This window comes from Cnephaeus nilssonii (genome assembly GCF_951640355.1).
Source record: "Cnephaeus nilssonii genome assembly, chromosome: 17".
NCBI classification, from domain to species: Eukaryota; Metazoa; Chordata; class Mammalia; order Chiroptera; family Vespertilionidae; genus Cnephaeus; species Cnephaeus nilssonii.
In genome coordinates this window covers 6,474,447-6,488,253 of record NC_137088.1, presented here as the reverse complement: position 1 = coordinate 6,488,253, position 13,807 = coordinate 6,474,447, and the positions used below count along the sequence as shown (strand labels likewise).

At 49.2% G+C, this 13,807-nt stretch overlaps 1 protein-coding gene across 7 annotated transcripts in view; it reads left to right on the top strand.

Annotated features, from left to right (window-relative positions):
* The window catches only part of SCN5A (sodium voltage-gated channel alpha subunit 5), a gene marked incomplete at its 5' end in the record, with an annotated part of 77,611 nt that overhangs the window by 27,474 nt on the left and 36,330 nt on the right, over positions 1–13,807 (top strand). For all 7 annotated transcript variants that reach the window (XM_079795527.1, XM_079795526.1, XM_079795532.1 and 4 more), the window contains 3 exons: positions 241–612; positions 5,648–5,780; positions 6,607–6,845. In XM_079795527.1, coding sequence (XP_079651653.1) covers positions 241–612; positions 5,648–5,780; positions 6,607–6,845 — 744 coding nt within the window. The remainder of the gene's footprint in view (positions 1–240; positions 613–5,647; positions 5,781–6,606; positions 6,846–13,807) is intronic.

Sequence of the window (13,807 nt, the reverse complement as noted above, 5' to 3'; positions counted from 1 at the left end):
GGCCCAGGTGAGCTTCAATCTCACAGGCTCCAGTGAGCAAAGGTCCCAGAAGGTACAAGATTGCTCTAGCCCTGCCCCCCTTCCCTGAACACCCCTCCCCTCGGCTCAGCTCACCCAGACTGTGTGGCCAGCTAAAGCCCTCCGTACTCGGAGAAGCTGAGCTGGACGGATGCCACAAGAGATGGGCTGGGGGCACTGGAAGGGCTATCGTGGTGACGTCCCCTCTGCCTGTGCCCTCAGAACCACCTCGGCATCGCCCAGGGCCTCAACAGGACCTCCGTGAAGTCACGCTCCCGGCGAGGGAGCATTTTCACCTTCCGCCGGCGAGATATGGGGTCAGAGACGGATTTTGCCGATGATGAAAACAGCACGGCTGGGGACAGCGAGAGCCACCGCACGTCACTGCTGGTGCCCTGGTCCCTGCGCCGGCCTAGCGCCCCGGCACAGCCCAGTCCCGGGACCTCGGCTCCCGGCCACGCCCTCAATGGCAAAAGGAACAGCACCATAGATTGCAATGGGGTGGTCTCCTTGCTGGGGGCAGGCGACCCTGAGGCCACCTCCCCGGGGAGCCACCTCCTCCGCCCCATGATGCTGGAGCGCCCCCCAGACACGGTGAGCCAGCCCCGCGATGCAGCGCCAGGACAGAGCTGGTCTCCAACTCATCACCAGGGTCGGGTCGAAATATACTCACCCAGTATTTCCTGAGCACCTCGTGTGTGCTGGGTTCTGGGGGTGCGTGATGCTGATAAACAGGGATGATAGTTAAGTATTTAATAACTAGAGGCCCCGTGCACGACATTCGTGCACTGGGAAGGGGGTGTCCCCTCAGCCTGGCTTGCACCCTCTCTCAGTCTGGGACCCTTTGGGGGATGTCTGCCTGCCAGCTTAGGCCCACTCCCCGGCTTAGACGCTCAACATAGGAGCTTCCCCTGGTGTTCAGTGTGCATCATAGCAACCAGTCATTCTGCTGCTCAGTCGATTTGCATATTAGGGTTTTATTATATAGGATTGGTAAGGCCCGGGCACTGAGATGCCATGGCGGCACAGACCCCGTGTCCTGAGGCCCCGTGTGTGCCAGGGGTTAGCCCTGTAGACCTGCTGGGTCCTTGGCAATCCAGAGGCTCCTGGGAGAAGGGCCGGAATGGCAAGGGGACACTTCCCAGGTTTGGGCCAACAGTTATTCACCAAGTCTGAAAGGTTTCAGTGCATTAGAGCCGGTGACTCGGTATTAGCCCCGTAAGTCGTGTGGAGGATGGAAGCAGAGAAGAGGGGGAAGGAACCCCCATTCACTAGGAGGCATGTAGACAAATGGAAGCAAAGGTGGGAGCCAGGCTGCTCTCTGAAACTCCCAGGGGTGGCATGGAGGAGAGGATGGCAGCCCAGGGTCTGGAGACGAACTGGTTTATAATCCGGCTTAGCTTCGTGGCCATGGGAAAGTTGCTGTGTGTGTCTCTCGTCTATAAAATGGGTTAAAAATGCCCATCTCAGGATTGTTGCGAGAATGAAAGGGCTACTGTGGGTAAAGCAATTAGGATGAGCATACTGATGTGGTGGTAACATCATAATAACGTAGTGTCATTACCTCAGCGGGGAAGCAAGTTCCAGGCCTAGAAGACAGCAGTGCAGAGGCCCTGAGGCAGAAACTAGCCTAGCGAGTGGAGGACATGCATGAGGTCAGTGTGGCTGGAACCCAGGGAACAAAGGGGAGAGGAGTTGGAGATATTGTCAGAAAGGGAACGGGGAGGGGCAGGCTAGGTCATGAGAGACCGGTTAGAGTTTTCATCTCTCAGTCAGCCAATCCCATGACGGACTGATGGCTGCCTGATCGGTCCTTGCTGACCCCTGACCCCCCAACACAGTGCCCAGAACATCCCACCCAGGCAAAGGGCAAACACGTGGCTCAGACCCCCATGCCTGCAGGGAGCTGGAAGAGGGCAGGCTCTCTGAGGAAGCTAGAACAGGTCAGGGAAATGGTCAGGAAGGGGGAGGTGAGGCTGAAGAGGAGCAGCTCACAGCCAAATGGCCTGTTTTGCTCAGACGCTTGCTCTAGCTGCGAGATTCTGCACAGATTCACACAGCTCTCCGTGCCGCCATTCCCTCGTCTATAAAGGGAGTATCCACGCCGGCAGGTTGTGGCGAGGCCTGAGTTAAAACCTACCCCCTGCTCAGCCAGTACTTGTCTCATGTTCCAGTATTATTATAATTATTATTATCTGTGATTGTAATTACTGAGCAGGAAGGAATCAAGACTCCTGTGGCACAATGCAGAGTGCCCGGGGCCCTCACACTCCTCTGGGGAAGTCAAGGAGAGGGTCCTGAGGGTGGGGGGGAGCAGACTGCAGCTTCCGGGTGAGTCCAGGGAGGCCCCAGGCCATCCCCTGCGGGGTGGGGTATCTGACTTCCCAGGAGCACCACATCCCAGTGGCTGCAGACCCCCCCTTCATGCCCAGCCCTGGAGCCTCAGCCCCCTGGAATCGGGTCAGCAGCCTGGAAGCTAATAGAATCTCCTAATCTCGTTAGGGAGAGAATCATCTCGTAGGGCACATGCCGGGAGGAATCCGAGTTCAAACACTTCATTACCGGGAATTCTGACTTCACCATTCTCACTTCGGTAGGGCCCATTTGTAACCTTAAAGGGATTAGCTTGGCCAAGGGGGTCATTGGCGAAGTTAAAGGAATTAGTGGGCCGAGATGGAGACTCTGAAAAGTTAAAGAGATTAGCAGGCTGCAGGCCCCGGGAATGCCTTCCTGGCTTCTTCTGGCCCCCAGTGAGACGTGTCTACCCGTTTCTCATCTGAAAACAAAGCACAGTGTCGGGCACAGAGTGGATGCCGAATCAATGGGAGGGCGGGAGGAAGGGCCACCTCAACAGACAGCTCGTGTTTCATTTATCCAGGTGTTCACTGTCTGCCTGGGACTGCCTGTCCCAGAGGGTCAGGTGGGGCCGGGTGAGGCACAGTGAGCAGCCACTCCTTAGATTTCATCCTCCTCCCTCCCCACCCCCCACCATCTAGCAAGTGAGGGGCAGAGCTAGAGCTCTAACCCCAGCCGCCCCATTCCCAAGGATCCATCCATCCACCAGTATTGATCCAGGGCTAGCTGGCTGCCTTGAGTGCCACGCAGTGTTTGAGACTCCAGGGTTATAGCAATGAACAGAACAGACAAGAGCCCTGCCCGGGTGGAGTTTGCCTTGTAGTCAGGAAGACAGATAGTTAACTGGTCAGTGTTTCCGGGTAGCGATAAGGGTCTTGTTATAGAAAGTTGCCAGGGGGAGGGATGGGGATGGGAGCTATTAGTTAGAATAATTGGGGAAGGCCTTCCAGCAGAGGGGACATTAAAATTGACAGGCAAATGATTTAGGGAGCCAGCCACAAAGACATGGGAGAGTAGTGTTTTAGACAGAAGGAACAGCAATTTGAAAGGCTCTGAAGAGAAATAGGCATGACATGAAAGAGCCGGGCAAGACCCGGGGTGGTGGAACCTGCGGGAAGGGATCTGGAATGAGTTTGATGGGTTAGGATTTGGACTATGCAGAGCCTTGTAGGTCATAGAAAAGTTTGACTTTATCCTGAATAAGATGGGGAGCAGTGGGCTGGGGGGAGCTGTTGATCAGAGGAATATCACGATCTGATTTTTAAGGGACTCCCTTTCTGCTGTGTAGTGGATATAGGGAAGAGAAGAAGAGGCCAGTTAGGAGGCTATTGTGGTAGCTTTAGGAAAGAGGTGATGATAACTTGCACTAGAATGGTGTATCAGTCAGCTGTTGCCACCGTAATGGTGCGTAACAAACTACCCCTAAAGTCAATGGATGACAACCAGTTTTTATCCTCACGCTCGGTCCTCTGCAGGTGGACAGTGGTTCGGCTGGTCTAGGTTGGGCTTGGCTGGGCAGCTCTGCTTCGGACTCCACGTTGGCTTGGCTCCACCCTGGGTCAGACTCAGGGCTGCTCCTGCCTGTGCTGAGGCCCAGGCTGAAGGAGTGGCAGCGACCGAGGGAAGCTCTTTTCTTGGAGGATGACTGGAGCACAAGGGCAAGGCCAATGGTACCGCCTGTTTAAGGCTTCTGCGTGCATCATGTCCACTGACATTGCATTGGCCAAAGTGAGTGTGTCACCAAGAGGACAGGGCAGTTTGTCGATCCACCCTGGGAAGGGGAAAGAGTGCATACTTGCCAAATGATAACTCGAACTCTTACCAACCGCAGAGGAGGAGAGAGGTTGGGAGAATGTAAGACAAACGGGTGAGTTCAGCTGGCCAGGAGTACCTAGGTTCTGTTATTATACCAGCCACCTCAGCCCTGGCAGGTGCCTCTGCTCGAATCATCCAATAACTGGGAGCTCACTACCTCCCTGGGCAACCTTTCAGGGCAGTCCCCCCAGTTGCAAAGGTTGACCTGAACTTGAGCCCAGATGGATTTAGCTCCCACCCCAGGCCCTGGCCCTGCCACCCTGGGTAGCCTAGGCCCATCCTCCCTGTGGCCTATAGAGCTGATAGAACCTTGTTCTTGCACGCTGAACAGCCAGGTGCCTTCAGCAACCCCCAGCACCGGCCCACAGACTTGGCGATGCAGGGCTGCACTGATGGGACGCCTTCGTGGGCCGCCCGTGGTTCGGGGACGGGGGGGGGGGGGGGGGGGGGGGGGAGGCGGGGTGCTGAGTAAGCCTAGAGAAGGCTGCTGCATCCGCCTTCATCAGGACACATCTCCATCTGCAGGCCTGGTTCCTTCGCCTGCAGCAATGATGGGAGCACATTGCCAACAGGCCCAAGGGTGCAGAAGGACAGGGAGCAAAAGGCAACTTCTCCCTCTCCTCCGCCCCCACCCCCAGTCCCATCCCCCAGAGAGGCCCGCTTTACCAGATCAGTGTGTGTCTGCCGGGTCTCGTTCTTGTTTTTCCATCAGAGGGTTTGTCCTGGAGGTGCTCCCAGGGGGGACACGCATGGAACTGCCTCGCCCTCTGCGTTGTCCGTATCAGAGTCCAGCGTCAGATTGTCCCCGCAGATGGTTTTCAGATTCTTCCTATTGATTCGTTGTTTTGTTCCTACGGTACCAGGAACATCGCTGCATGTATATTTTTGGCGCGTGTGTATAATTATTTATGAAGCTGGATTACCAGATGAGTAATTGCTGGGCCAGTTTACAATTCTCTTGGTAGACAGGGCCAAATGGACTCCACAGAAGTCCCCACCAGCCCCGCGGGAGCATCGTGCTTTATGCTCCCATGACTGTCACCAGGGAGCGTGGCAGATGTTCTTTCAGCTTCGTTATGTTCTTGACTCTGGGGAGCTTGTGGTCCGTTAAGACTCCCGGATCGTCTTTGCATGGACTAACATGTACGGCAGCATCTGGTTAATAGAACTGGGTTATGTAGTTCCTGTCCACACTCAAAAACCACCACTGCCTGGAGATGGCGAAGAATAGAGAATGAAGGAGATGATAATTGTTGAGAGGGGTGGGGGGAGGGGTTGTTAACTGGGAGGGAGGTGGGAGCAGAGAAGCCCAGCACCCGCTATCCCATCAAGACCCCCATCCTGTCTCCCTGTGACCTCCCCAACCTGAGTCTGGGCCAGCTGCCCCAGGTCCAGCAGCTGCCCCGGGTCCAGCGGACACCGATCCCCAGGCTGACCCATGTCTCCCGGTTATATGCAGACCACTCCGTCGGAGGAGCCAGGCAGGCCCCAGATGCTGACCCCCTCGACTCCGTGTGTGGATGGCTTCGAGGTGCCAGGAGAGCGGCAGCGGGCCCTCAGCGCAGTCAGTGTCCTCACCAGCGCCCTGGAAGGTCAGCACCCCTCAGCCCTGGTGTCATCCAAACACTCCCACTTCTGGTCTGGGCACCCTCACTGTTACCCGGACCTGAGCCAGGCATCCCCCAGCTGCTAGTCTGCCTTGAACATCCCCCCAGCTGTTCCAGACTTCTCCGTCTGCGTCCCCTGTCCCAGGTGTTTTCTTCGTTTCAGCTTGTTCTTTCCTGGGCATTGTCAGGAGCCATGTCTGTTTCTTTCAAACTTTCCCACAAGTGTCCTGGCCTGTCCCAGGTGCCTATCAATCTCATCTGGTCCTCCAATGAGCATTTCCCAGTCTACGGGGGGCCATCCTGTCCCAAGCATGCCTGCTCTGGCCTCATCCCAGCCAGTCCCACCCTCGGCAACCCACATCCGACCCAGTCTGAACCTGGCACCCCCTCATCTTGTTCCCTCCTGCCCCATATGTGTTCACAGTTTCCCCGGCCTGTCCCAGGCACCACCACGCCCCCTGTCCTAACACGTCCACACCTGTTCCTCTCTATTCACTCCTGAGTGTCCTTAATATCTGAACTCGCCTGTCTCAGATGCTGCCTCCTTTTCAGTCTATCCTGATCTGTCCTGTCCCAGTTTTCCCCACATCCATCCCTGCCCCCTGTCCCTGTGGCCCTCCGCTCCCATCTTTCCAGGGTCAGGAGTCAAGACACAGCCCCCTTCCCTTCGTCTTCCCTGCCCCGTTCGCGGCCCCCCTGCCATGCAGCAGCCCTGTCCTCTCCCCGGCTAAGTCACACCTCTCTCCGGAGCACCCTGAGTTATGTATGAATCGTCCAACAAAAGCAAACCAGCTCCCCGGTCTCCCCCCAGAACTGGAGGAGTCTCACCGCAAGTGCCCGCCGTGCTGGAACCACTTCGCCCAGCGCTACCTGATCTGGGATTGCTGCCCCCTGTGGATGTCCATCAAGCAGAAGGTGAAGGTCATGGTCATGGACCCCTTTGCCGACCTCACCATCACCATGTGCATCGTGCTGAACACGCTCTTCATGGCCCTGGAGCACTACAACATGACGACGGAATTCGAGGACATGCTGCAGGTCGGAAACCTGGTAAGGGCCGCTGGGAGCTGACTCCAGAGGGGGCATCCTGGTGCGCACGGCTCTCGGCCAGCTGGCCCAGCCTTCCTGGCTCAGGGCACAGGGATCCGGAGGGCAGAAGGATTTTTCCGATGGTGGGGTCATCGTGGAAGGCATCTTGAAGTAGGGAGTTTCAGGATCAGCATTTAAGGAACTGAGAGATATAGTTGGGAGGGAGAGGTTGGGGATAAAGGTGAATGAAGATGCTCAGAGGTGAAAAAGCAAAAGGGAGGTGGGGTGAGCCTAAAATGTGTGGGGACGTGAGATTTGGCAGTAGTAGATGGAGGAGGGGAGGGGGTGCAGAAGGAGGCAATTCTCTTATAGTCAGAGTTTCCTAGGTGGACATCAATGTTTGTTGGATGGAGAAAAGGATGGATGGATGGATGGATGGATGGATGGATGGATGGATGGATTGTTGGAGGGAGAGAAGGAGGGAGAGAGGGAGAGAGAGATGGGTGAATGGATGGACAGCTGGGTGCAGCGAGTAAATGACGCAGAGCTAGATCTGAATTCTGACTCAGCTCTTACTAACTATATGTGACCTCAAGCAAATCACTTCGGCTCAGTAATTGCACAAAACATATTTCTTGAATTTAATAAATGTAAAATTAGTATGACAATATCAGCTTCATGGGAAGCTAATGAGGACTGAATAAGATAATATGTGTAATGTCCTTGGCTCAGAGTCTGATAAACAATAAGCGCTAAAGATAAATGATAGCTGTGGTTATTACTGTTGTGGTTATTATTAAAGAGACTGTCCCTGGAAGTCAGGATGTCTGGGTTCTAATTCTGATTTCTTTCCCTTGAGATGAAATCAAGCCCTACCTCTTCACTACAAAGAGGGGAAACTGAGGCCTGAGAGGGGGCCATAGTGGTGACAGAGCTGGGCATGTAGCTTCTGTCTCCTGACTCTGAGCGACAGAGCCCTATTGGCTGTGTCCAGATAAACACAGTCAGCCCTTCCCCAGGGGAGCCCCGGGAAAGGCTGGCAAAGACCCTGTTGGCTTCCAGGAGGAGCTCCTGGGATCATCCCCAAGTTTGGGGAGAGGAAGGGAGTCATTTGATCACACCCCTCTCTTCCTGCAGACCCAGCCCTGTCTTGTCCAGCTGCACAGGTGCCCACCCCCAGCCAGGCAGGCAGGTCTCCCACACTTTGGGGTGTGAGGATTGTCTTCTCTTACTACTTTCCACATCCAGGACGCTGGACAGCTCTCCACAGGATCTAGTCAGCTGTTTTCACAGTTGTGTGCGTTTGCTGTAATTCTAGTTTCATATGCAAACAGAAGGGAAAGCTGTATCCCAGTCTGTAGGTGCCTCATCACCCAGGGTGCCTCCCTTGCATTGGTCTTCAGATGGCGGTGACGTAGGGTTTCCGTTGAACGCGGTTTTAGTGGAAGGTGACCCTTGGTTTGGACCGAGCTCCAAGTCAAGGTGACAGGGAGCTCTGTTGGCTTCGCCGGATCGTTGAGTAGTGACTGAATCGCAGCTGTGCTTAACTTGTGGCTCGATTATGATTAGTAGGTCACGTAGTTGGATTATAGCTATATGTTGTTCTGTTTGGAGGGCTTTATTGCTCGAAAGTAAGGTTTTTATTGTCTTGCAGTTAATATACTTTAAATGGTTTAAATAGTCAATGGAAAGAAACAAGACCATAAAAATAAACATGGGTGAATAATCCTGGTAGGGGAAAAGCATTTCAAAGCATGCCACCAAAGACAAATTCCAGAAAGCAGATTTCTAGATTTGAATAACTTTTAGCCCATCATACACTGAGTGGCCAGATTATTATGATCTCTGAATACATAATAATCTGGCCACTCAGTGTGTGTGTGTGTGTGTGTGTGTGTGTGTGTGTGTGTGTCTGTGCGCGCGCGCGCGCGCGCATTAGAGGCCGGGTGCATGAATTCGTGCATGGGTGGGGTCTGGCCAGCCTGGCCAGGGGGAGGGGACATGGGTGGTTGGCTGGCCTGCCTGCTGGTCAAACTCCTGTTCGAGGGGACAATTTGCATATTAGCCTTTTATTATATAGTATATACACTGAGTGGCCATATTATTATGCGTTCAGAGATCATAATAATCTGGCCACTCAGTATATAATCAAACGTAAAAGGCAATGCTGTAAGGCAAGCCTGAGAAGTCTCTGACTGCGAAACAATTAAAGACATAGCCAACATTCTTTGACGTGCAGAGCCAAGTTCACGAGAAAGTAACACCAATGCCCGCGTGCCAAAAACAAAGAGGGATTTAAAAACCATAGCAGTACACGTGCAGTGGTTCTGTTGTTGCTCTGGATGGGGTGGGGGAGTAGTTGATGATTTGAGTGATCTGGGGGTTTGGATTTCAGTGGCCACGTAGAGACAAGACGTGTCTCTGGGACAGTGTGAGTAGGGGTTGGAGCTAAGTAGCCCATCGATATATGACCCTACATTCAGTAAAACGGTGAGCCAGGAAAACCCACACACAGACACCGGGAAATGATAAAGAAGGAAGCTTATCGGTGTCAGCCAGCAAATGCAGTACTGAGAGGGAAATGTGTAGCCTAAAGTATGCAGGGTGGAACCAAAGTAGGTTTGCCGTTATTCATTTGGAAAATAATACAAAATTAATAAATAATAATACAAGAATAAACTCTGTGTTTCATGTCCTCACAACTGTAAACCCACTCTTGCCCTTCCCTATATACATTAAAAAAGAAAAGTTGGAAATGAATGTGCCAATCCTTTGATTCAAGTAGTTAGTAAAAATGTAAAGAAAATTAAAGATAAAAGCAGAAAATTAATACCTAATTTTAAAAGTGTGCCAGTAATTATGGAGATGGTCTTTTTTTATCAAATGAAATGTTTTATTTTTTTAATAGTTCTTTATTCAAAGTATTACATATGTTCCCTTTCTTTCCCCATTGACCCCCTCTAGCACATCACCCCACCTCCCCAATCCCCCCCCCCATCCCAGGCTCTCACCACCCCATTGTCTGTGCCCATGGGCCATGCATGTATGCATACAAGGTCCTTGGTTGACTACCTCCCACCCACCCACCTTCCCTCCGAGATTCCGCACTCTGTTCCATATATGGAGAAGTTTTTTAAACAAACATATTCTGAAAAGACTAATAGACAAATTTTTTAGCAGGATTAAAATTTAAAAATTGAAGGTACAAATAAATTAAAGATGGAAAAGAGGCATAACTACACCAACAGTAGAGATTAAAACACAATGTAAAACATTATAAACAACTTAATGCTAGTACATTTTGAACAGACTAAGTGAAAATTTTTCTAGAAAAAAATGGAAGTTACCAAGAAGAGATTTAAGACCATAAAGAAAAGAGAGAAAAAATAAACCGAAACAAATCCAGCAGTGTATGATTTAAAAAAATCAAATAAGTAAAGAATAAGCGCCTCGTGATCAAGTTGTGTTTATTCCAGGTACATATGATCTTCCCTTCAGTGTGGAAAAAATCATCTAATAAAATCAAACTCTTTGTGGTAAGAACTCTTAGCAAACTAGAAATAATCCGACCCAAATGATCTAAGGCAGGGGTCCTCAAACTTTTTAAACAGGGGGCCAGTTCACTGTCCCTCAGACCGTTGGAGGGCCGGACTATAGTTTTAAAAAAAAACTATGAACAAATTCCTGTGCACACAGCACATATCTTATTTTGAAGTAAAAAAAACAAAACGGCAAGAACACCCGCATGTGGCCCGCGGGCCGTAGTTTGAGGACGCCTGATCTATAGTATCATTCTTGGCCATGAAACATTAGCAGTCTTTCCGTTAAAAGTCAGGAACAAACATAGATGGGAAGCTGGTGGTAGTCATAGCTAATACATGCTAACCACCTAATTTCTGATAATAGCCGGTAAGGGAGATGCTATTATTATTATCCCTGTTTTACTGGTAAGGGAACAGAGTAATAACTTAACTTAACCAAATAACTTAACCAAGGTCACACAGCCAGGAAGTGGTAGAGCCAGGATCCGCAACCGAGCCGTCTGTATCTAGAGCCCATGTTCATACCTGGGGCACTCCACTGCCATGCTCTAGCTCCAGCTTTGTGCCTACCTCCCTGCTCCCAGTCCAAATTATACTGGAGGTCCTTATCACCATGGTAACAAAAGGAAAAGAAGAAAGAAGAGGACAGATCGAACATTAGTTTTCAGATTATATTGTTATCGATATAAATAATTTAAGAAAATCTATGCAAAGACTATCAGGACTAATAAGAGTGTTTACCAATGTTACTAGGCACAGGCTCAATTTACCCACGTTAATTCTGCTCCTAGCTACCAGGATCATTTGGAGAGAGTCATGTTTAAAAGTTGACACTCTTAAAAATAAATAGCAATAAAAACTATGAGGAATCTAGGAAGAAATGTAGCAAAAGGCCATAATTTTTATATGAAAAAATTTAAACTATTAAAAAGCACAAAAGAAGACTTAGATTAGTGGCGAGATATACCATTTTTGTGAATGAACGTCTCAATATTGTAGAGATAGCAGTTCTTCCCACTTTAGCCTAGATATTTAATGTAATTCCAGTCAAAATCCCAACACATTTTTTATGAGAATTGACAAGGTAATACTAAAATTCATATGGAAAAGTAAAGTCTATCAAGATAAATTAGGAATAAGGTGGGGAATTCACCCTACATGTATTAAGATATATTATAAAGTTATAGTATTGGTGCAAAGATAGAACATTGGATCACTGCTACAGAATTGAGAACTCGGAAATAAAAATGCATATTTGGTGACTTGATAAATAATAAAAATGGCATTATAATTCAGTAGGAAAATGATAGACTATTTAATAATGAATAACGCTGGGCAGAATGGTTATCTATAGAGAAGAAAATACATTTAGATCCCTACCCACACCATACTCATTAATTAGTTGTGGGAAATTGGATCCAACACCTAAATATGATAAAGCAAAATTTTTAAACTTTCAGAATAAAAGTGAGAAAAAAATCTTGGAGTTTGGAAGGCTATCTTCAGCAACATGAAGAGTTTATGCCATGAAAGGAAAGATTGATAAGTTTACTTACATTAAAATTTAAAATACCCATCAAGTAAAGGATACGATAAAACAAAGTAAAGTCACTACGATAAACTAGAAATTGATACTGTGAAAAGTATTCAACTAGAAAGACATGAAATCCAGAATCAATAGTGAACGCTCACGCATCAGTAAGGAAAAGAGGGACAACCCAGTGGCAAAAAGACAGCACAATGGACAGAGGAAAGACAGGCAAACCCCAAAGGGGACACTCGGATGGGTATAAACAAATGAAAAGAAACACAGACGGAGGGAGGCGGGCTAGAATGGGGCGGGGGGTGGGGCGGGGAGGCAGGGGAGGGGACATATGTAATACTTTCAGCAATAGAGATTTAAAAAAAAAAAAGAAATACAGAGGAATGCAAATTAGAGCAACATGGAGATACTATTTCTCACCCCTAAGAGAATCAGAAATAAACTTCCATGTGTTGACAAGGATGTGAAACAGTGAGAAGTCTCACTTTGTAAGAGTCTGGATTTGGTTCAACCATCACAGGGAGCAATTGTACAATCAGGTAAATCACAGATGTGCATACCCTACAACTTAACAATTCCATATATATATATATATATATATATATATATATATATATATATATATATATATACACACACACACACACATATATACACACACACACACACACACACACACACACACATATACATACTAGTCTCTATAAAGTCTGACATGTCCATAGAAAGAGACACATACAAGAAAGTTCTTTGCAGTGTTGTTAGGTGTAGGGAAAATTGGAATCAACATAAATGTCCCTCCATCCATTAAAAAATAGATAAGTCAATTGTGGTATATTTGTACAATGAAATACACTTAGAATGAATACATATACATGTATCGTTATGGATAAATTTCATAAACATGATGTTTAAAGTAAAAAGAACTTGCAAAAAAGAACACATATACTTGATCAAAATGAATTCTGCTTAAAATAAGGCAAAGATACTATACACTGAGTGGCCATATTATTATGATCTCTGAACGCATAATAATCTGGCCACTCAGTGTATATCCTATATAATAAAAGGCTAATATGCAAATTGTCCCCTCGACCAGGAGTTCGACCAGCAGGCAGGCCGGCCAACTGCCCATGTCCCCTCCCCCTGGCCAGGCTGGCCGGACCCCACCCATGCACGAATTCATGCACTGGGCCTCTAATACACACACACACACACACACACACACACACACACACACTGAGTGGCCAGATTATTATGCATTCAGAGATCATCATAATCTGGCCACTCAGTGTATATTGTTATCATATACATTAAAACTATAAAAAGCATGCGTGTTTTTATATAAATGCAGAAGTCCTCAGTGCCTCCCCACTGCCCTCAGGATCACCCCCAGCTCCTCCACGTGGCCAAGAAGGCCTTGTGGACAGGCCCTGCCTTCCCTCCAGCCACACGCCCCTCCTCTTGGGACCATGTCCCCGTGGTAGCAGTTGGCTCACCTCGGAGCAGTTGGCCATGTTCCCGGCTGCCTGACCCACCACAGGATGGGCTCCTTGACCACGGGTCTCTGCTGGCTGAGGCCGGGCATCTCAGGACTCGTGAGTCAGTGAACCAGGCGAGGCCCTGCCTCTGCCTACCTGAGGAACGTTTCTAGAGGGAGAGGCGGTCACTCTAAATCTTGAAGGACAGCACGGAGGTCATCTCTGGTTCCCAAACATACTAGCTACATGACCCGAGCGAAGTTACTTGGCCTCTCCATGCCTCCGTGTCCTTACCTGTAAAACAGGGATAATGATAATTTCATTGTCGGCTTGTTAATGGGAAAAAGACAAACACCATTTGCAAAGCATTCCAGCCCAGCTCTTAGGACAATTAAGAAATAGTGGCTGGTTATTATT